This window comes from Microtus pennsylvanicus, chromosome 4, assembly GCF_037038515.1.
Source record: "Microtus pennsylvanicus isolate mMicPen1 chromosome 4, mMicPen1.hap1, whole genome shotgun sequence".
NCBI lineage: Eukaryota > Metazoa > Chordata > Mammalia > Rodentia > Cricetidae > Microtus > Microtus pennsylvanicus.
The window spans coordinates 65,081,031-65,105,419 of NC_134582.1; the positions used below are offsets into that span (position 1 = coordinate 65,081,031).

A 24,389-nucleotide genomic window follows, 5' to 3' on the forward strand; every position below is an offset into this window, starting at 1 on the left:
ACCTATTCACAGCAAACAGAGGGGAATCCCACATCAGGGCTCTATCTTGTATATGACAAGGCTCCACCACATGCATGACAAGGTTCCACTACATGCATGACAAGGCTTCACCACGTGTATGACAAGGCTCCATGTTGCCACTTAGACCTCCAGTGGCTACTCAGCCTTCAAGGACAAAGGAATTCTGAATTTCCCAGTTCCACATTAGGTCTTCTAAGTATTCAGACAAACAGTATGTATAGCTCATTTACACCCTTACTCTAGACTTCACAAAAGTTGGGGAACTCTACTGAGACCACTGCAGTTTTAGCAGTTTCTGTGATTCTGCTACATAGTAAGAATTGAAAATCTTCCATCTCTAGTCTACAGAATAAAGTTCTAACTTTAAGTATGAAGTCCAAGCCTGTATTCTCTTGTCAGACTTTTGAAAAGATGTTCCTGTTACCCCATAGGATTTTCCATTTTACTTCTGTATGTACTCTACTTAGCGACACTTGTAAAACCATCTCATCAATGCATTAACCCTCATCTTTGCTTGTATATAATTTGTGTGTATAAAATTAAACATAGCTGTAAGCTCCAAATAATTTTTTTCCTGTATTCCCATTTTGTCAGCCTATTTGTTGTAGCCCTTTGCATTTTTAACTCTGTATCTTGATTATTTCTACCGCAATATGGTTTTTATGTTTAAACAGTCTCTCTCCAAGGGGAGGAACTCATGCCTGGATTTTCTTTATGTCCACTCTCAGACCTTGCACATCTTAATGATCAAACCAATTATTAATCAAATAGAAATTCTTCCACTGGCTGAACTATAATCTTAGTGGCCAGAGTTGCTGCCAAATTTGCACAGCCTATTTCCGGCATTTGACTGTGTTCAAACCTGTATGTCACTTACCCTGTAAGGTAGAAACAAGGTGTTGTCCTTAGCCCTGCCCAGGTAAGACATCTAAACCAACAAGCCATAAGAACAGGTCAAGACTGCACACGCTCTCTATATATAATGATCTCATATGTGGAAGGGGGAGAATCAGGGGCTAGGAGGACCCATGCCTTTCTTTTGCTTCTACTTCTATGGTCCGTGTAGCCTAAAGGACACTAACAAGTAAGTTTTCTTGGATTAAAAGTTGCCTAGGTTCTTGCCTGAACCTGAACATGATAGTGCTATTGACTGCTGCCTTCTCGGGAGAGCGCAAACCTTAGAGCTTGTTAATTTACACTGTTTTTACTGAAATGGCCCTGCTCTCAAAGAGATGATCCGGACTTCACAGTACTTTCTTTTTGCATCCTAACAGAACTGGAGGGGAGCTCATCCCAAACTCCTTTAAGATTACCTTCTCAATTCAGAAGCTGCACTTTTTTAAAGTGTCCAATTTGTGAGTCTGTTTACACATCTTTGAAAACTGAATTGGATTAATAGGTGGTGGTGCTCTCTGTGGTTGAAAAGAAGGGTTCAGAAATTACAATCTTTCCAAAAGTTCAACTAAACTAGGGACCTAGAAAATGCTTAAGCATAAATATCAAGGCTGCTTCCTTAAGTGGAGCTAAGAAAATTAAATTTTTCTGTAAGGGCTTCTAGAAATAGTGTAAGACAAGAAAGGTAGTTTGAAAATTGGTTCTGAAGTTTTTGTTGTTGTTGTTTTTACTTAAAAGACTTGTTTTTATTAATGTGTACATATTTGTATGTGGGTACACTCATGTCATGTGCAGGACTGTCAGATCCTCTGAGCTGGACTTATCAGCATTTCTAAACCAACTTGCATGCTAGGAAGTACACCCATGACCTCCCAAAGAGCAACCAGCACTTTTAGTGGCCGAGCCATTTCATCACAGGTGCTTGAAAAGTATGGGTACTAAGTCAAAACTCTGTTTGGAACAAATATCGAGAAAATGGTTAGCAATCAAACATGCAGGTAAGAATACAGAGTGATTATGAATACTTGAAACCCACAATTATGAATGTCATTTGATCTCAGGGTTGCACTCATCCATCATAAGACTCCCATAAGGATTAGTATGTTATTCTCCATTTTGTACAGAGAGAAACTCAGACTTGAGATTGGGTTTAGCTGACAGGCAAGCCCAACATTTTGATATCACAACATGACATTGTCATCTTCAAAGTTCACATTTCATAACTACCCAGTTATGTTAGTAAAAGATAAAATAAAATTTTATAATATTTTAATAAGCTTATGAATCGTGTTGGATTGCAGTCATAGTTGTTCGTGACTGTATGTGACCCATGGCCATAAAGTATACATATTTGGTGTTGACTGTCCAAATCTTGCCAAGATTAGCATTAAATCAACAAGAAGGAGGGTAGGTGGCATTGCTATTAATTGTTTATAAACTTTCCATGAAGAAATAAAATGCTAGGTTTTCTGTAGAATTACCTCATTTAAACTTTGAAGCAATAACCCTGTGAGGCAAGGGTTCAAAAATTAGTTAGATGAAATAGTATGCCCAAGAACTCAGGCGTGGTTAGCAGCAACACTAGAACGGTTGAATGTCAGGGCATTCAATGCTACATCTCAAGACCCAACTACTTTTCTGTGTCTCTCTGCTCACCTTACCAGGGGAGATGAAGCCAGTAAGTGCAAGCTGTCCCTCTGGCTCCTCAGTGACACTCATGGCTACACTCACCAGTGGCCAGCTGAAGCAGTTAGCTAAGCTGCACAGTTTATCCCAACACTGATGTAGTCTGTGATGCCAATTCAGACCGTAGCATTTGTGGAGTAAAATGCCCCTTTTCCAAAGGGGTTTCCATCAAAAAGAGCATATGCTTGTTGTGATGGTCCCTGTTGAGCATTAAATTACTTTTTTAATTAAGTTTTTTTAATCATATGAATCTGGTCAAAGGAAAAAATAATTTGTTACCTGAAAAAAAGATTAAAAACTAGAAGAAAGAAAAGTAGACATTGGGATAATCTTTTGCCCATAGGCAACTTTTCTCCACAGAGCACATAGAGAGATGTCATGGATGAGAAGTAAAGTTTGAAGCAAAAAAGTTTCCTTCTTGCCATGCACCACACACTCTTGTGCTTTTCGGTACCAGAAAATCATCTGACTTCATGTAGGCTCTCTTAAAAATTCTTCTTTGTTTATACCACCATTTTATTGCATAGGTGCTCATCTGAGAAGGCTGGGGTGCAGACTCTCAAGTTCTTCATTGTTTATATTGTGGTTTTATTGTATAGGATCATCTGAGAAGACTGGGGTGCTACAACTCAAGTTCTTCTCTGTTTATACCACAGTTGTATTGTATAGGTGCTCATCTGAGAAGACTGGGATATTGAAACTTAATACTAAACATGTTGCATCTATTAGAAAGAATAAAAATTCTTTCCAATGCAAATGAATCTCATCACCTGAGATGCTCTCATCTAATAGATTGTGGAACAGGCCCACAATTCTCATCACTCTGCTTTTGTCCTTTCCTTTGCTTCCTCTCTCTTGTGAATTTTTACAATTATATACCTCTCCATTTCTATCATTTGTCCCTAAATGTGAGAGGAGTCACAGAAATGTTTCAAATTGTTAATGTTTACTAACAAAATGATCAGCAGTATCCTTTGGAATATTTATATTAGTATATAGCAGCACACTTCAAAACCTAAGGTTCACTAGTGTTACCAAGAGAGTTGAGGTCCTCTCTTTGGATTCTGTGTCTTATGAATAAGAAGAAATTAAGAACCAACTCTGAAGGATGCTTGAGGACAATTGTATTCAATTTTAATAAAACATCAGGGCTGGCAAGGGGGAACTACCTGAAGCTGTCAGGAGGAAAGAGGATGCGGAAGAGAACGAGAGCAAGTCATGCGCTGAGCTAGTCATGGAGGTCAGCAAGCAGTCACATGCCAGACCAGTTACTGCATGGCAAGGGTAGGGATGATAAGAAAAAGGAAAAGGAAAAGTTATGCTTTTCTAAGTTCTTCAGAAAAGCAGACAGGCTCAGCTGAGCAGAAAGGACAACAGTTTTGCAGGTGATTGCACTGTTGGTAGGTAGATGGGAAAGACCCGCGGAATACTGTACTAAGGGATAACTATTCTTCCGACCTCTCCAGCATGGTTTTAAGTGAATCAGCAATCTTGACAAGCCCAACTAAAAAACCCCTTAAGAGAGGAGACAAATGCACTGCAGAGTTCTCTAACTCTCATTTCACTGGGGAGAGAAAGTGGCCACAATTATCATTTTATTATGCACAAAGCAAAACCAATTTCATTTGAGCTTTAGTTTGCAAAGTAGCACTTATTGAGAAACAAATGTCTGCGGAGGACAGAAAATACATACAAATAGTGAAAATTCAGAGTACCAGGAAGTAGTCAATGAAAGCGTTCTTGTCTTTATGAGCCTTAATGTGGAAAAAAAAGTTATTAACCACAGAGGTGTAATGTTATATTCTGTGGTCAATCATCAAACAGAAATGGAATAAACAAGATTCTCAACTATTTCATCATTGCTGTGCCTGGCTCAGAGTCTATTATAAAAGAATATTTTCATCATACAATTACTGGATAATTCAATTAGGCCAGTGTTCTGTGGATGTAGAATAATGCAATTTACTATGTTGAATGATTAGCCAATCAGATTTCTCTCATTTTCCAAAGCAATGGATTAACTAAAATGTGACCATAAACAAAATAGATTTTATTAGGCATAATCTACTTTGTAAACAAATGAAATTAATTATTTGCCTGACCTAGAGCTTTGAAAATGAAAGACCAAAATTGAACACATGCTTCCAATTTTGGTTTTGTTACGAAGATGACATTTAATGTAAAAGTTACAATTTAACTTCCCCTCAAGTATTCCATACTTGAGACTAAATGACTCCTCCAAATATGTTCATCGGCAGATGGGAGCCACTTATGGCCTCATAAACTTCCAAAGCAAGTGAAATTATCCAGCAAAATAGAAAGAGATTACAATGAAGCCTCATCTGGTTATCTCAGAGATGATTGATGCCTTCTATAGTGCCTTAATGATGCAATGAATATTGACAGATAATCACCCTCCTCCATACCAGGAAAACACTGGAGACAAATACCAGTAATGTATGCTTTCCATCAATCAATAAACAATTTCTGCACACGCCATGTGTTTCGAGCTATATTGTAAAGGATGTGGAAGAAAGTACAATACCGGGCCTATTCCAAGGGGTAGCAGAGGGATGAGCAGCGCGTAATAACAGGGCATGGTATCTGATAGTGCTTGCTTCCTTATTAAGTAGGCAGTTGAGATAATGTAGGAATTTAGAGAAACTGACAATCAGTAAAGAAGTCAGTGGTCAAAGAAGAATCATGGTGGGGGGGAGGCACTTTAAACTCCAAGATCGCCCAACTCTAAGAGCAAACTACACAAGGATTGAAGACTTTTGAGTCTGGACAGAATATCAGCAGGGTTAGTATAAAACTATTCCAAGCTGCATCTTCTGTTTTCCCCTTTTGACCCAACCCTTCTGTTACAAGAAGCCAACTTTTCTCTAGGGCAGTGATTTCTCCACGTTCCTCATGCTGCAACCCTTTAATACACTTCCTCATGTTGAGGAGACCCCCAACCATAAAATTATTTCATTGCTACTTTATAACTGTAATATTTCTACTGTTATGAATCGGAATGTAAATAACTGATAAACAGGATATCTGACATTTGACCCTTGTGAAGTGGTCATTTGACCCCCAAAGGGGTCACAACTCACCCGTTGAGAACCACTGCTCAATCACTGTATTCTGTTTTTCTTCTTCCATTCTTGCAAGCACAATTCTATTTATACTTGGCCAACTCTCAGGGTGGATTTTATAAAATGTGAATCACATCTTATGATTCCCTGTGGCTTATATTGCACCTCTGCTAAAGCACACAGTCTTGGCCTGGAGAGACGTTGCATAGATGAGGGCTGGAGTTCAGATCCCCAGATCTATGTAAGCCAGGAGGTATGCCAGCCATCCGGAAACCCAGCACTTGGTAGGCAATGGCAAGGAATTCTACAGAGCAAATTGGCTAGTTAAGGTACCCAATCCACAAGCTCTGGCTTCAACTGAAAAACACTGTGTCAACAACTATAGTGGAGGATGATGGAGAATGATACTTGATGCTTGCCTCCAAATCAAGTGTACACACATATGCAAATACGCATGGAAAATCCCACAGTCTTGGCCATGGTCTGGTATTCCTGCTGAGCCTAGTCCTGCCCTCTTCTGTCATTTTGTTTTGTCTGATTGGGCCATTCCTGATCCAGCCACAAAGGCCTGCTCCTGCCCTCCCACCTGTCCAAATCCATTCAATACAAGGCTGACACACCCACTTCTGCCCAGACCTGAACTGTCTTGCTCTCATATCTCATGTTTCTTCTTAGCTTAACTAGATCCACAAATAGCTCTTCCCTGGGCATCTGTTCAATGCAGCCTTACCTCTCTTCTTTCATACACATCGCTCTGATGTAGTGCATGCATCCACTTAGCACCATTTAAATGTCTGCATTCATTTGCTCACTGACTTGCTTTTCATCTATCCTCACCCACATAAACGTCAGAACCACCGAGAACAGGGGCCTTATCAGAATTTTCATCCCTCTAGTCTCAGGACCAGGAAGCAGTGCACATTTCAAATGTTCAATAAATATTTCTGAATAAATGTATTGCTTCATTAATTCTGTCAGCCGTGTGGTCCAGATCTAAGGAGGAAAGGTGTCTAAGTGAAACGTTGACAGTGTGGTGTGGAAGGTCTCAGGGAGAGATGGATAGAGACTGGATTCGAGTGCAGGCAGGAATGAAAGAACTAAGACATGAATTACCATGAAGGTTGTTATAGAAAAAAGAATTATCTTGGCAAAAAATACATAATTTGTCGCTAAAATAGCTTCAATAAATGTAAACCACATACCAAGCATTTATACTTGTTCCATTTATTTTTTATAACCACTAAGGTCCACATTTTAAAATGAGAGGTTGATTCGAGCACTCCAATTTAATCATCAAGACATCTGATTTTAGTGAGAAGGCTGTGTGGAAAGTGCTGACTTAGAGTCGCGGTGGATGCAAAAGAAGCACAGGGTGGGGGGATCTTCATCAGGCATCCAACACTCCCTGCCTACATCACACCACCCCCCCAGACTAAAGAAGGTATGGATGAATGTCTCCCAAGCAGCCTTGGCTCACAGCGTTCTTTTACAAATTGGCCTGTGCACCTGCGTATTCCCCAAGGTTGTCTTCCTTGACCTGAAGGATTGCAGGTCTGACAGTTGGAAACAAAGAAAACGCTGAAGATAAAAGTGTCTGCATAAAGGCGGTTAAGAGAATGAAACCAGTGACCTTGGAGACACAGTCCTCCTTACTGAGGAGTAAGGAGGCCAAAGCAAGCACCAGGGATAAGTTACAGATGAATCCTAAGGCTAAGGAAGTAATGTGGATGAAGAGATAGAGAAATGGTAAGAGTGAAAAGATAAGAAAAAGAAATGCCATCTCATAGCGGGAGGGGACACAGACATTGCAAACATGAACTCACAGCAGCTGTGGAGGCCTGCACTGGGTCTGGAAAAGAATGAACTCATCAACCGTTAGGTGTGGATGGGGGAGGGACACAAGGAGACCTAACCTTGGCTGCTGGACTATTTTCTACTGATATTCCAAATGCAGGGAAATCTTTATCTGCAGTGTGTGCTCTGCAATGACCCAGCTGGCTCCAGTGGACACTTCCAATCCAGTGATTACACAGACGGCCCTAGTAAACTAAATGGGTAACAAGCAAAATAAAGTCATGTGCCAAAGAAAGGCAAGATTGGGAGGATGGAGTGGGATATATATGATGGATGAGAGATAACGGAGGATTAATCAAAGTATATGTATGTATGTATGAAATTGTCTAACAACAAAATTAATCAATTAACATTAAAATATAGCAATAGATTCCCAGAGAAATAAACCAAAACACAGCACATTTAAAAAATGTGGCTTCTATCTTTCAGAACATTTACAAAGACAGATGTGGTTTTAAATGAGTGTTGTGCTAGACACCCCGAGAAGATAATCTTGGTGATAAGAATGGGAATTTAGAAGATGATACCACTGAACATCACGTGGCCTCTTACTCTTGACAGATGACAACATTTTCTCTCAATGTGCATATTTTCATAGAAACAGCATCATAAAGCTAGTGTCTCAGCGATAATAAAGTTATGTCCAGCATCTCCCCAGGAGTTTACAGTGACTCTTTCCAAATGTAATCCGCAAGCACCAACACTAGCTCCATTTTCTCCCAGATCTGTAACTGTTTAACTGTAAGTCACAAATTAAATGTTTTTAGAACGTCCACTCATGGATGGAGTGAAGATCTCCTCACCCCATAATCACTGTATCTGGATGTTTCTGACAGTAATCGGGAGGCAGACGAGCTAAAGATGCCATGAAGTTCAGCAGCTTTGTTCTGAGACCAGTGTGAAAGCTGAGCAGATGGTCACAACCTCAGCGTGGTTTCAGATAGAAGAGGAACAATGTGACATTCAGGCAGGGCTAGCTTCTACACAGATCTCTGGGACCAAGAGCCCAGCCCCTTGCCATGCCAAAGCATGAGATTATTATTGTTAGAGCACCCATTGCTTGTTGATACCCAACTACTGCCTCACTCTTCTGGAGAGTTACGGAAATGCTTGTTAACCCCAGATGCAGAGAAAGGCTTCCTTCAAATCCAGATTGGAGAACCGATGAGTTTACTAGGGTTACAGAAACAGCATGAGTGACTTGGGCATCTGTGTCACCAAAAGGCCCAGTCCTTTCCCCTACCACAGACACTTTTTTTCTTTACATAAGGAGTAAATAGAGTTGCTAAGCATTGCTATTCTTCTGAGCAAGGGATGCTAAGCTACGTTTTCTCCCCGCAGATGACAGGCTGTAGTAAAAAAAGCTGGTGAAGGTACAAAGTCTGAAGGAACTTTCAAGAATTGGGTCTCTTGCTTTATGATAAATGTGTCTCTAGAATTGACTTAGAATCTTTATCATCAGTGTCTTGATATTAAAGATGATTGTGACCAATGTCAGCAGTAGCCCCTGCTGGTAGCCAGCTGCTTTGACAGCTGTCAAGGCCATTGGCTATGGGCATTGTTCAGCATTCCTCTACTAGCTTTGGAGTAAGTGGGGGGAGGGGCTGTAATACTGAGTCTTGAACTCTGCCAAAAGGAGGTGGCAGATAAGGTTAGCCAGAAAGCTCAAGGCTCCACCAGGCCTGGAGGGACTTAACATACACCAACTCTGGAGAATAAAATTGAGGACTCTTGCCTTGAAGCCAAAACTCTAGGACTGATTTTGCAAAGAAAGCAGACACAAAAAGAGATACCATGGCCATGACCATATCTGCTTCTGATAGGTCTTTCATGCACAGTTTGAATCCAGTGCAGTGACCTCAAATACATAATCTATTTTAGAACTCTGTAGAAGTCATAGAATTAATGAATTAATGAAGTAATCATCCAAAATAACATTAATAAACAGTTCTGAATGCATAAGTATATAAGTCCTTGCAATGCCTGTTTGATCACCACTCTTTCAAGTTCAATGCACTCTGGTCCCTTCTCGTGACATCTTTCACTCCTCCTTTCTTGCCTCTCTATCCTGCTTTGCCCCTTGATTTTGCCTTATCATTTTCCCTCGCAGGATCCTCAGACTAAAATCCTGGAAAGAAATCCTCACAGCACAGCCTCGGGATCCCCATGGCAGGTTCTAGTGCCATAGGCGGCATTTTTCCTGGCTGAGAGTCGCAGGGACCCACAGTAACACACCAAAGTGTGAGCTGCCTGCTCTCTGCTGTGGGCTGGGGAGGCCGCCCTAAGTAGAGCTAACTGTCACATATGCAAAATGACGCCAGCCACAGGGACATGTGTGACACTCAGAGGTGCTGACACAGGAGAATTTGATCTGAGGTTAGCAGAGGCTTCACCAAATAAGACCCATGGAATGTATTCCTGTAGTGGCCTGCCGTCCTCTCTCTTGGAATTGCTTCCCCGTGGCTGAAATGCCTCGAGATGGTAGGTGACGTGCGTACAGAAGCATATGCTGCTTCTAAGAATCGAACATTTTGTGCTAACAGGCCAGCTCCCACCATTATCTCAATTCACTCCCCCTTTCTTTCCCCCTCCCTTCATTACCATAACTGGCCATGCCTACCCTTATTTTCTAGCCTATAGCCCACAGGAGAGAGATACTAATTAATCTGGCTACTTATCTCCACCCAGCTAGACAGTGTCTTCCTCTGAGCCCCCTCATTGATTCCCAGTGATCTATGGATAACTATCCTAGGTCGAGTACTCACTGGGTTTGCACATAGAGACTATTGCCACTGTGAAGCCTCTCTGGAGCTGAGCGGGAGCATGATGGAATGAGAGGAGACTGGAGAAGACGTGGAGACAAGACACACTGACATTCGGGAGAACTGTGTGTCACACCCTGCGCCTTGTAACTTCTGTCCAAAACTATCTAATTAATTCTTTAAAAGATTTCATTTTTCTGCCACCCAGAGTATCAATCAAAAGAGTAAGATTTTAGCATCACCTGTGATAGTGTAACCCAGGAGGCCTCTTGTTCAATGTTCCTGCTAGGCTGTAAGACTGACTCCAATGATGAAGGATTTTTTATGTTTCAGCATAAAAGGGCAACAGTTCAGCTAGCTGTGAGACGTTCCGTTTTTTTTTCTCGGCTTTGTCTTATACATATAGGCACAAATACACACACCAAGCTCTTCCAATTGGAGAGCACCTACTGTCGGTCAGAATTAGAATCCTTTACTTATGATAACACAGAGTGTCTGGATTCCTAGGCTCCAGTCAATGCCACCACTTCCAACCTAAGCATGTCCAGGAATAGTTGCTTGGTTCAACATCCTCCACCCCCCCATTAAAAATGAGAAACCACAGTGTTGGAATGTTTGCTAATCTAAGTGTGCTGGCCCTGCCTTCCCACATTCTTTGATTCCTTATTGTTCCCTTGCACTCTGAGCAGCTGTCAGCTTCTGCCCACACTTGCATCTCTGTCCAGTGCATCTGCCTTGCACGGCCGTCAAGCAGCTAGAGTGGCCACGACTCTTATCCAAGAATGTTTGAGTGCTGTAACAGGATCTCTGGAGTGACTCTGGGGCATGTATCCCGTGTTGCCTCAGGGAGTCCCTTATAGGAGATTCAGCCCTCACTCCCACTCAGCTAACCTGCCCAGTGATTCACCTCTGTCCTCTGCCTGCTTGTCTCTATTTTATGTGCCACACTCCCCAAAGTCTCCTGGGATCTACACTAAATTAACCTCTTTCCCCAATACATGGCCCAGTCTTTGTTTTATGAGCCTCACAAACAAAGATTTTTGTCTTCAGATCTCCCATCAATCAGGTGGAAGACTTGGTGGAGCAACTCAGTCCTAATGCTCCTAACCCTGCTATAGCTTCCTCCACTTATGCATTTTAGTCTTCAATCTGTAGGAATGCCTCAGCTTGCCCCACTGAGCTGACCTTTACCTCTGATCCTCCTTATCCCTCTGACATATCCCAGTTCCAGGGTCACCTCCTGGACTCATCTGCCTGGCCTGCAATAATCCTTTTAAATGTTTTTATTACTATTTATGTGTATGTATGTGTGTGTGTGTGTGTGTGTGTGTGTGTGTGTGTGTGTGTCAGTGCAGGTGTGTGTGTGTGCCATTATGCCCATATGTAGTTTGGAGAGGCCTGAAATTCCCTAGCGTCATCTTCATCCTCCAGTAACTAACTCTTCATTATTCTTCCCCTCGACTCATCTAGTGCTTTCTTCACTTTTGCTTTCTTGCCTTTGCTTTATCCTTCCCATTTCTGCCTTCAAGTATCTCTATCATTCTCTTTTCTTCCACCCTCTTCATTGAATGAGAGTGTGTGTGTGTGTGTGTGTGTGTGTGTGTGTGTGTGTGTGTGCGTGTGTGTGTCTGTATGTTGCTATGAAGTTCAGGTGATACGGAAAGACAATGAAGGAGAGAAAAACAGCAGAGAAAAAAACTAACGCATTGAAAATGCTTGTCACCTTGAAGTTCCCCAATAAGTAAATACGCATTGACTAACTCAATAAAAGTATGTAACATTTACAAAGAACGGGCTTTATGTTAAGCAATCTTTACCTTCATTTCCTGTAATCCAACTACCCCACAAGGTAGATGCCAACCACCTGCACTGTACACACAAGGAAACTGAAGTTTTAAAAACAAACTAGAGTAACCCCGGTTACCCGGATAGAAACAACACATATGTTCCTGATGCTTGTTTTCCTTTTCAACAGCCTCATGCCTGGGCTCTCTGTACACTGGTTCACTTAATTCATATTAAGGAATATATTGCTTTATTTGTGGTGAGCTGGAAACAAGTGACACACAGCTAAATCCAGTGAAGGCACAGCTCCAGCAACCAGTGTTCACTCAAGCAACCTAGTTAAATTCCCCGTAGCCGGCCCTTCATCTATCAGAAGAGTGTGAATGCCTGGATTTTCTCTTCAGATTGACACCATGGCTAAATCAGCCAGCTCCTGGGTTGTGCTATAGCTAGATAAGCCAAGGAGAGAGCACTCCAGAGAGAATAAGTCAGAAGACAGGAGACTGATTTTGTATCCACGTGAGTTCTGCCAGAAGTCCTATCTTGCCTCCAAACTAAAATTAACTGCCTCACATTCTATGATTTTTACACGTTATTTACCCATCGTGTGCGTGTGTGGAGAGACACACTTGCCAGGGAATGCAATAAAGGTCAGGGGAAATCTGCAGGCGTTGTTTTTCCCCTTCCACCACGTGTGTTTTGGGATCAAACTCAGGTCAGCAGGCTTAGCAGGAAGCACCCTATCCACTGAGCCAGCTCACCAGCACAGCTGCCCCTTTCCGTACGGTCTGGCATTGTCCTCTTCCTCTGTCATACTATACACTGCCATGCCTGTAGTAATTTTTTATTTTCTTTTCCATCTCCTTCTCCCCTCCTCTGGAACAAGGATGCTCATGGACCACGTCTGTGTTAGTAGCTGTGCTGCAGACATCCAGTTATCACGTGGCTCCTCCTTAGTCGGGAGACCTTTGCTCAAGGAATGGCTTAGGGTGAGATGGGAAAATGACTTTGAATTATGAGGACTCTATAATCACATGCTTCTGAATTAGCCCTATTGTCTTATAGAAATTAGCTTAGATTTCCCATCTCATGTAATTATGTATTCAACTTCTGAAGCCTTGAAATCAAAATGTGAGAGAGAGAAAAGGCTGTGGTGTAAAGAGCCTTTGATCTACATCCCCATAAACGACTGGCTCCAGTGTATCCCTCCCCATCCTATCAGTGCCCTTATTACCAACCACAGGCAATCCAGTCTTCATGCTGGTGTAAAGAAATGTGACCACACCCATGTCTACGACCAAGAGAAGTCACAAACGATACCATAGCATTAAATGAACTAAATGCTAAGTGATACGGAAAAGAGGAAACTGCCATCTGTTTGGTTAGTATTCTCATCACCAGTGTACTCACTGCCCAGCATGGCCCTCTCTTCAACAGACCTGTTTTATAGCATCTAAGACACCCAAAATGACACCATAAACAGAGATTCAGGAAATCCCAATGTGTCCTTGTAGCTCAAAGTTGAGCCTGGACCAAGTCCTACAGATGCCCATGGATTGCTTATTATGATCTTACACCTCAGTCCTTTCAGGGTGGGGTGGGGGTTAACACCACACAGACTTTTTGTTGCATCTTTGATGCAAATTTGTACCATGATGCTACCCAGCTCATTTAATAGAATTTGATTGTCCTGTGTCTCTTTAAAGAGATAAGGCAGAAAATTTTTCCCTGCATCTAATTATTTGCAGTCCAGGGCCCAGACCTTTCTCTCCATTTACTCTTATCCAAGTGTATTTCTCCTGCAGTGGCTGTTCCAGGTCCTCCTCACCTGTGTTTTCAATAGGAAGAGGAAGTCCCTGTGCAAGGAAAAAGATGGCTTTTGGATTTTTCTCTTCTACTAAAACGTGTGCTTTAATAAAGTTTCTACTTAGATATCCTTTATTTTTAAAATACACTTGTTTCTCTTTTTAAAAGTCTATTTTTACTTATGTGTTTTGAGTGTCTGCATATATGTATATCCACCACACAAGATATATGATCCCTGAAACTAGATTTGCAGAAAGTTGTGTGTTGTCATGTGGATGCTGGGAACCGAACCAGAGTTTTCTGCAAGAGCATCAAGTGTTGCTAAACATTGAGGCATCTCTCCAGCCCCACGATCCTGTTTCTTCATAGGCAAAGTGAACATGCAAAGCTATACACGCTGTTATGTATTGAGGCTACAGCACCCCTAAGGAATGTAGGCACCACTGTGTTCCTTATCTGAACCTTCAGTGCCCACAAACTCAGCTTGCATGCCCAACATCCAACAGCTGCTAGGTGCACATCCAGGTTTCTACCAGCTGCCTCAGAGTCACCTCAAAATCCAGAGATCTGAAATGGAAGGTGGAGAGAACTCCCACGTGTGGCTTCCCCTAATACCGTATCAGCTTATCTTTGGGGAAATGGCAGTCATTCTTGGTACTTCTTTTACTCCGACTCCTAAATTTATCCAAGTAAGCCCATTTGTTACTTCTTAACACCCTGACTTAGTTATTTATTAGAATTCCAAGTAGATCATCACCATCTTCCTCTGCCTCATCCTCCTTCCTCTAGGTGAAACTTGGATATGTGACCAGAATGTTTATTCTAAGACATGACTCTGTCATCGCCTTACTGAAAAGCCCAAGTGTAAGAACCTGCATGGATCCCCAGGAGCACATTAGTGCCTGAGAGCCTGGTGTGTATGCCAGATCCTCAGTGCATACTACCATGTACAATTTTCATGTCTTCTTCGCAGATAAAGAAGCAGAATCTTGGGGATGGAGAGATAGCTTAGTGGTTGATGTCACTTGTTCTTGCAGGGGACCCAGGGTCAGTTCCCAGCATAAGAAGGTGGATGTGTCACCAATCACCTATGATCCTAAAGTTGGCAACATGGGAAGCAGAGACAGGTGGACCCTGAAGCTCATGGGCCAGCTAACCTGCTCTCATTGTCAAGATTCAAGGTCCCTGAAATACTCTGCCTCAAACAGGAGGTGGAAGGTGCCTGAGGACCAACACCCAAGGTTTTCCTCTGGGTGCCACGCAGGCATCATGCAAAGCACATGTACTCACAGGTGTGAGCACATAGAGAAATTAAAAAGAATTTTCTCACCATTCATATTGTAATGGACAAGCCATTTGCATGGGCTCAAGCCTTTCCAGGTCTGCCTGTTCTCTCCCCTGACTCTGGACCTCTGGTGGACTTTCCATGTTAGCACACACATCCCTTTACACCCCTTTGGCAGACCTTCTCTGGACCACCAACCAGTTCACAAATATCGGCACAGAGACTTATTACTTATGAAGGCTTGGCCTTATCTTGGGCTCAGTTCTTGCTATGTCTTATGACGTATTTTAACCTGTTTCTCTTCATCTACATTGTTCCTCGGGGCCCCTTCTTTCTTTCTTTCTTTCTTTCTTTCTTTCTTTCTTTCTTTCTTTCTTTCTTTCTTTCTTTCTGTGTGCCGCATTCTGCTCATGCAGAGGACTGTAATCGTGAGTATACCCCTAAACAAATAACCCTCTATTATACTCAGTTCTGAACTAGTGTGGGATTTCTTTTAAGCATCTATCTTCAAATGGCAGTGAGAATTGGCCAAGTCAAGGCAGTCTACAGATCAAGACTTTATTGTGTATCTAGCAGAGTCAGCCCAAACTGTCAACGTGTGAAAAAGAGTATCTGGGGTAGACGAATTTGGCAGTCATTTGCAGCAACACACGTTGAGAAGACACTACAGAATACCCAATGAAGAAGAAATGAGGCACGGGCAACAAAGTAAATCACAATATCGAAGGGTATATAAAAGAGAGGAAGTAAATTTTTAAGGATGCATACATGATGTAAAATAGTCACTTTTCTTTCCAATTGTTACAAAGGATCTCAGATGTATAAATCAGTGATCAAAAAGCCACAGGACCATTTCCAAAATATTAAAAAGCTTGGGAGGATTCAAAGGAAAAGCTGACTTAAGATTTCACTCTTATTATTCCTGTTGTAGTTGCCGTTGTTGGGGAGCATGCCACTAACTTTAATATTGATATTACATTGATGCATATTATAGTTTAATATTAAGATCCCTCACTCCTGGCAAGCTTTGTTTAGAACTGAAGGAGTTAGATCTGAGCGGAATGACAATGGGGAATGCACCAAGCCCTAATAGTAGCTTTTATAGAATAAATAGTAATGATGTGACTGGTTCTGGGAGACTGGAAGCATTTTGTGAGCCTCTTGCCGTCTTACTTTTGAGAATGAGTCTTTTCCTGTGCCTCAGTTTAATCAGAGTATAAGAAACTGGCTAGCGTGGAGAGAACAATCTATCAAAGGTCAGAAATCTAACCCTTGTGAATGGTGAGCCTTTCACGCATACTGTTGAACTTGTCACTTTAAAGCTGCCTGGAGAACATGGACATCTGACAAAGGCTGGATAAAAAGGAAGCGTTGAATGTGTCCCACCCACAGACTGACAAGACATAGACCTTACATTTGAGTTCAGTCTCTTCTTTAAAGCATTCAAGTCCACTGTAGAGCATTCTTTCCCAAAAGGAAGAAAGAAAATCCTCAGACACATTTTTATTTTCTGAATTCCCTTTATCACTGAAGTCGTGTGGTCACCAAATGCGGCCACAGCCTATGGAACTCCAGGAGAGATTGTTTGATTACAGTTGGGAGCCTCAACCACAGAGACTCTGCTTCATTGTATCAGCAGTGAGAGCTGGGAACCCAGAATGCTGACAAGCCCTACTGAGGCTCCAAAGCAACTCCAAATGGCTTAGAACCATCTGATTTGCAGGCAGCAAAGCTCTGCACCTCGTACCCACCATAGCACAAATGGCTCTTTTCTCTTCTGCCAAAGTGATGTTTGAGCACAGATTTTTTTCAGTGCCTTACAAGAATCAGTTGATTATTTATCTAAGGCAACCTGGACCTTCTGATGAACATTATTTTTTAATAAAGGCCATAAATTTTGGAAGTCATCATTAAGTCATCACTACATTTATTAATTCAGTGTTATCTCTTGCTTGAACCACAGAGAACAATGACTTGAGACCTCGGTGGTTATATTCTAAAGCATTGGATGGGGTGGGATAAGATGAGACATGACAGAAGTAAGTCATTTCATGTGGTTCTTAGTGCTCTGAAGAAAACCAGAAGGGAGGGGATTGCAAGGAGCACGGCTTAGAAGGGGGTGCTTGGAAAGGCTTAGTTACAGAAGGACTTCCTGAGAATTACGTGGTGAAGAACCAGCTGTGCTGTTTGCCAGAAGCCTGAATATGTACTTCAAGTTAACAAAGGTTTGGGCAAGGGGAAAAAAACAATGAAAGAATAGACAGGCAATGGGGGTCTGAGAAACAATGGCTCAGGCGTCATTCATGTTTGAGAAGTGGAGACGTCTGTTAAAGATGAGGTGGTCAGGAGGATGAACATGCTGCGCGTTAATTGCTATGTGTAGTTCTAAGAACAGAAGTAAAGGTCAGTATCTGAATTAGGAGCCAGGGTCTCCAAGACAGAGACCAGGGACAAGAGAACAGTAAAGAGACTTCAGGGAACACGGTTTCACACGAAGAGCTGGTTCATGGTAATTAGAGATTATTAACAAACTCTTCTTGGCCATCTTGTATTTAAGTTCGTGTTTCTTGAGCTATCTGAGAAGCAAACTAGACAACGGGGGAATAGCCCCTTACTTCTTTGTCTAAGGGAGAAACAGATCCAGATAATGAAGTTTTATTTACTTGAGAAAGAATAAAATTAGCAGAATATGGGATTCTAGTAAGAGAAAATTATTAAAAAAATTAAACATTCTAGAATTCTCAAAATAGAAGGAGAATTTGATGGTGACAGAGGTCTGGGGGAACAGCAAAAGACTGATTTTCTTTTTGTTTGGGTTTATTTGTGGGGCAAAAAAAATGTAACTGATTAGGTTGCATACGGAGACACACAAATCACAGTGGCCATAGTAATGACCAACTGAGAAAACTTGAAATTCATTTTACCATGGTGATAAAATAATGTTACTACTTTTCCTAAAGTAACAATAGTTATGATTTTTGTTTGTAGTGATAATAGAGGCATTAGTAATATAAAAATAATCATGGCAGTTTGTTACAGTCCTATGTGAAGTATTCCTCATGCACATCTGCCAATAACTCTATGATCTTTCAAATGTGCGGGAAAGTCATATATAATTGATAACAACTTTATGGGCCATAAATCATTGATCAGAACAAAGAAGGAACCAGGGCTTTGAAGAACCCTGGCAGTCTCTGGGAAAGATAGCAGATAAATAGCTTTAGAGTTGAGAGCTCGACTAGCTGTCTCAACAGAGCAGACAGATTGTGGCAGGCCTTTTATGAGGCTGCACAAGCTAGTTTATGGTAATTAAAGATTATTAACAAACTCTTCTTGGCCATCTTGTATTTAAGTTCGTGAAGTCCTGCTATGTCTGAAGGTGACTCCACTACTCATTTCTCTGCTCTTTCATTTAATTAGTAGAAAATTCTCAATTTTCTTTGAAGACCAAAGTCCATTCATTCATCCACAAACTTTGAGGGCAGCTACCATCAGCGATAGACCATCGTAGACACAGGGATTATAAATAATAAATATCAGAAAGTTTTCCCTCTTCTTCTACCTCTACCCTGGTGGTGCCATGTATTACTCTCTGACTTATCTGTTAATTTTTTCAATACCACACTGAAGGCCCTAAACATTTATCATCTATCTTTCCCAAGTCAAAGCGAGAGCATGCCCATCTTTGTTCACAGCCTTCCAACAACTCCTTAGTTTACTCAAAGTAAAAGCCAATGTCATTCAGAGTTTTGTTCTATTAGAAATACCACATATAAAACCCACGTTTCATGGCTTCCCCTTCCCAGACAATGCAAGTTACAGGAAGGAAATAATTAAAAGATAACCACTTGAAAAGTGGGCTATTAAGTCAGGCAAGAGAAAAAGCAGCTTTTACACAATAAGTCATCAAAGACATCGTTCTGGATTCTGCTCTTTCTCCTAGTAGGGAAGATGGGCAATCTTATTCATGAATAAAATTGTATATTATTGTGACTATAACTCACGTTATCATGATAAATGAATTAAAAATGAAGTATTTTTCCAATGAACAAATACATTACTTTAGTAAATGCTAATGAAACTGAGATGATTGTTAGTGTTTGATAATTAGTCTTGCTACAATTTTTAAGTTGTAATGTATGAATTTAAACTCTTCTGTATATTGTAAAATGCCCACCCCTAAAACAACAAAAATTGCTGACTAAATATAACTCTGGGTTGTGTGTCCATTCAGTGATACTACTTGGAATAACAGACTCAGTGAGCCTCGGGAATCACTAAGACACAGAATGGCTGATTTTCACTTCATTGCATTACAGACAAAATCAAAATAGAACTTTCAGGGCCCTCTCATCTCTATCTTAAGGATACTAATTTTTGCTTTCTATTGTTGGGTTTTCTATTAAAAAACAATCTTACTATAAAATGTTTATTCGGCCTGCCCTGCTGAATTGTTTCTACTAGTTTATACTCAATGTGCTTTCTTCTGCAGCATCTGAAAACAAAGATGCTAAGTTTTTATCTACTATCCTCATGTTTGTGAATGTACATCTAACATGTCTTCTTCCTGTTTTAATAGAATTCCGAGGTGCACATGCCTGAGGACCTAAAGAAGAAAAGGGGAAATCTGCTCAACCTGGAGGCACCTGCTAGGGTTTTAAGAAAGAGCAGCCATTCCCAAGGGGAGGATGGAGCTCCCCAATCATCAACAGATAACTCCAAAGAAACACACCAAGTAGCTAAACCTCAAGCCTTTCAGAAGCCCATCGAGATGAATTGGCCACTAGTCACTCGGCCCTTAAACAAAAGTTCAGTCCAAGGCAACAACAAATGGAAAAAAGCAGATGCAACCCAAGAGAAACGTCGGTCCTTCCTTCATGAGTTTTGCAAGAAATACAGTGGAGTAAATGATCCCAAATCCAGTCTTTTTCATATAGTATCCAGAATCTATGTAGAAGACAAACACAGAACTCTGTACTGTGAAGTGCCAAAGGCTGGCTGCTCTAACTGGAAAAGGGTTCTGATGGTCCTAAATGGATTGGCTTCCTCTGCATACAATATTTCCCATGACACTGTTCACTATGGAAAGCATCTGAAAACCTTAGATAGCTTTGACTTAAAAGGAATAGAAATGCGTTTAAAAGCCTATACCAAAGTCGTGTTTGTGCGAGATCCCATGGAAAGATTAGTGTCAGCGTTTAGGGATAAATTCGAGCATTCCAACAGTTACTATCATCCGGTGTTTGGAAAGGCGATTATAAAGAAATACCGCCCAAATGCCGGCGCGGAAGCATTAAATAATGGATCCGGAGTAAAATTCAAAGAATTTGTCTACTATCTTTTGGATGCTCACCGTCCGGTAGGAATGGATATTCACTGGGAAAGGGTCAGCAAACTCTGTCATCCATGCTTGATCAACTATGACTTCATAGGGAAGTTTGAAACCTTAGAAGAAGATGCCAATTACTTCCTGCAGCTGATTGGTGCTCCAAAGGAGCTGAAATTCCCGAACTTTAAGGACAGGCACTCATCTGACGAAAGAACCAGTGCTCAAGTGGTAAGGCAGTACTTAAAGGACCTGACCAGAGCAGAGAGACAGCGCCTCTATGACTTTTATCAGTTGGACTATTTGATGTTTAATTACACAACTCTACATTTATAATTTGCATTCATTTTCTAAAGCCCTACATTGATTTAATGATGATGGCCTCAAATCAACTCCTGTAATTTTCCTACAATTCTCTGTATGGGGGAAATTTAACTAAGTGAAGTTGTCTTGATTGAATGAAGATTTTTTTCTTAACCAAAGAGTATGACAGCAATTGGCACAAAGTTATTGGAAAATCATCTCAAGGAGATGTATAAACAACTCAATGTGCTTTTAAATGTTGGGAAAAGAGCTGTTTTGGCATTGTGGCACATACCGTGGCAGCAATAACCTAGCCAACTGGTGCATTAACCAAGAAAGCCTCTTGCATGTAAAATAAGGGGGTCAAAACTGGAGAGAATTATGTATCCAAATCCTGGCATCAATCTTCTAACATGAATGAACCTATTCTTAGCAGTCTGTAGCACATGCATCAAATGGCTGGGTGGTGTTCTTGTACCCTGGTCTTCCTCTCCAATGTGATGATGGACCCATTTTTAAATGCATAGGCATAGGCATTTTATTATTGGTCTGAAGGCACTCTGTGATTTGCAACATGAGAGTAGAACAGAAAAGCAGATGAAGCTGTGACTTTTTTTAACAGCTAGTTAAAATGCACAACATGCTAAGATCAAAACAACAAAAGCAACCTTTCTCTTCCAGGAGAAACTTCAGGGAATTGATTTTCTTTGCGGGAGGCGGGGCATTGGACCCTCCATGAGAAGACAAAGGAGCACAACCAAGCAGGTCCTCATTTCTGAACACCATCAGATAGAAATGTGCTCTCAATTCTGCTTTAATTCGAAAGGGGGCAATTGTTTCAGGATGGAATAATCATCAAAAGCAAAAGTTGCCATTCTGAATGTAGAGCTCTAACAATAACAGAGTTTTATAAGAATATTATTTGAATTAAAGCACCATGTGCAGAACTTTCTATGCAGAATACCCTCTAAGAATAGCTTTTGTTTGCAGCCTAATTATTCAGCTTGGGAATAACTTTTTAAGAACTAATATACCACTTCAAAGACAGGTTATGTTCTGGAGGATAAACATAACAAGAGCCCCTAGAAATGTTTTTAATAGGCTTATGCATAAGCAAATTAAGGTATTTTCTTCCTAAGTTTAAATACTCTATACTAACAAAGTCAAATACCATTGCATGCAAATATTAAATCAAAGTCTTTGGAAAACAGGACCATGTGTCACCCTTATGAAAAGTTGTAATGCACTTTGGAAATTTTTTCCAAGGGATCTAAAATTTAAAGACACGTTCAGATGAAAAGTACATTTTAATTAGTTAACTACTAGCCTGACTTAAGCAAACCACATGTCAATCAAATCCTGTGGAAACGTTTCTTAACCATGTTTCTCTTCCTAAGCTATCGATTTTGATCAGTAAATACCCAGCTGTCTTGCTCAGAAAGCTAGGTCTTAATATTTGAATATTAATAGACCGAGATGCTTGTAGTCATACGTGTCTCATTTTGATTTTCCATTTCATGGCTGAGTATTCATAAATTGCCTCACTGTGTGCACACACCGCCCTATCTCCTCTGCATCTCCCAGGAGTGGGTGACTGTAGTGGGCACACCAGCAGCAGCATTAAACTCCGCACATCAACCTTCGCCTGCTTTCCACCCCATTTCTTTGTGCCTCTAGACCGTACACTTCAGCCGAGTAATCTAAATTATATAAATTAAAGTGTTTCTGTGCTGGGTAGAGTGAATTCCTAGTAACTTGGAGACCTTGAAATTATCTTTATCTGGAGAGAGAAAAGATAAACACTTCAGAGACCTGAACATTTATTCTCACACCACTCAAAGCTCATTTTAGACAGCAGCTGTTACAAAGACAGCATTTCTAAACAGAAGAAATAAACAATGATAACAGCAAAAATATATTTTTAACCACACCCCACTTTCATAGCTCTGGAAAGAAAAATAAAAATACTCTCTCATATTAGTATTTCTCATACACTGGGGGACGTATTTGTGCACCATGTTTAAGCTTCCACAAATCCTCCGCTGGTGGGGAGTGAGAGAAGGATGACCCACCATGCTCTCCCCATCACTCCATGACTTTGGCTGGGAGATGAGGCCACCCTACCTGTGGTTTCAGGCTTCGGAGTCCAGGCTACCTACCCTCTTCAACCACAGTGTGAAAATCTTAAATGTAAACTTCCAGAAATAAACAACTTGCAATTTTTAAATTGTACAGATCCTAAGGTGAGATTTCTCACTTCCTCTCTATTTAACATGAAATCTCGGTGAGCCCTTTAACCAGGGCATCCATGTTGTATATGCTACCTACTCATGGTAGCCATTGGGTTATCAAATCGGCTTTCATGGGATTACAGTGTTTGTGTTAAAGTGCCTTCACGTAGTGGTCTAATACCACCTCACAATGCCTGTGTCACTGACCTCACCTCATCTCAACGGGCAAGTATTCATCACTCCACATTATTATGGGAGAAGGCCGTGCATTCCAACAAGGTGTTTCAAGAAAGGGGTGGGTGATAACACATTGCCATGAATTTTATTATAGTATGGTTTCATGAGTGTTCTCTTTTTATTAGTTATTCTTAATCTCTTACTAGGTCTGATTTATAAATTAAATTTTATCATAGGCATGTATTCATAAATAGGAAACCAGTAACCTCTATAGATTTAGGTACTTCCTGTGCCTTCAGGCATCCCTGGGGAGTGTGGAGCACACCTGGAGGTGACCGTTCCACTTAGCCCTTTTCTGACTCTTTCTGCCTATATTACTAAAGATCACTCTTCACTCCTTTCTCAGTCCGACTCTGAGGCTGACACTGTACACAGCTGGGCATTCTACAGAGCAGCTTTGACTTTTCTCACTGAACAACAACCTACTATATATCTGCTCCTTTAGATGACTTTATTCAAAGCCAACAAAGCCAATCACTATCCTAGATCTGTCATTCTATTTGAGTCTGCTTCACTCATCTTCCTTGAACTGTCCTTCTTGGTGAGCCAACTCAAGTTCACATTCAAGTATCAGCTTGTGTACATAAAGCCATGTGGGCGCAGCACCGGGCAAACATAATTTCATGAATGTAAAGACAAGGGAACTAATCCAGACTCAACCTTGCAGATGTTCAACTTTCCCATATTAATGCCGATGTGCACGAGATGTTTCCTCTGAGAAACCAGCAAGAATCTATTTGCTTTAATACTGGAGAGTAGCTTGGTGTAGGCTATTCTGCTATTCCTGTCTTGAATTCATATGAGACAACAAGTTGACAATGATTCTCAAGCCACAGTTTATTTAACTGGAAACCACCTATGCATAGGCATGATTGATGTGATTGCGCCCAGATACTGCCACACCCTTTTACAGGATGTATATGTACAAAACACCCAACTTTCTGATTTCCTCATGTGTGTTTGGAAATACCCATTAAGTCGATGGAAATGTGGACACATGCTATCTTCCCTTAACTATAATCTATAAAATATTCCCCAGCAATTCAAGGACTACTTGGCTACCCTTCATAATTAGAAGGAGGGAAACATCTTGAATTTTGTGAGAACTTATTCTCT

The 24,389-nt window shown here is 41.0% G+C and overlaps 1 protein-coding gene across 3 annotated transcripts in view; it reads left to right on the top strand.

Annotated features, from left to right (window-relative positions):
• Nucleotides 1–23,301, top strand: part of Chst9 (carbohydrate sulfotransferase 9) — a 253,342-nt gene extending 230,041 nt beyond the window's left edge. For all 3 annotated transcript variants that reach the window (XM_075969257.1, XM_075969258.1, XM_075969259.1), the window contains one exon: nt 19,756–23,301. In XM_075969257.1, coding sequence (XP_075825372.1) covers nt 19,756–20,838 — 1,083 coding nt within the window. In that variant the 3' untranslated portion in view covers nt 20,839–23,301. The remainder of the gene's footprint in view (nt 1–19,755) is intronic.
• The last annotated feature ends 1,088 nt before the right edge of the window (nt 23,302–24,389 follow it).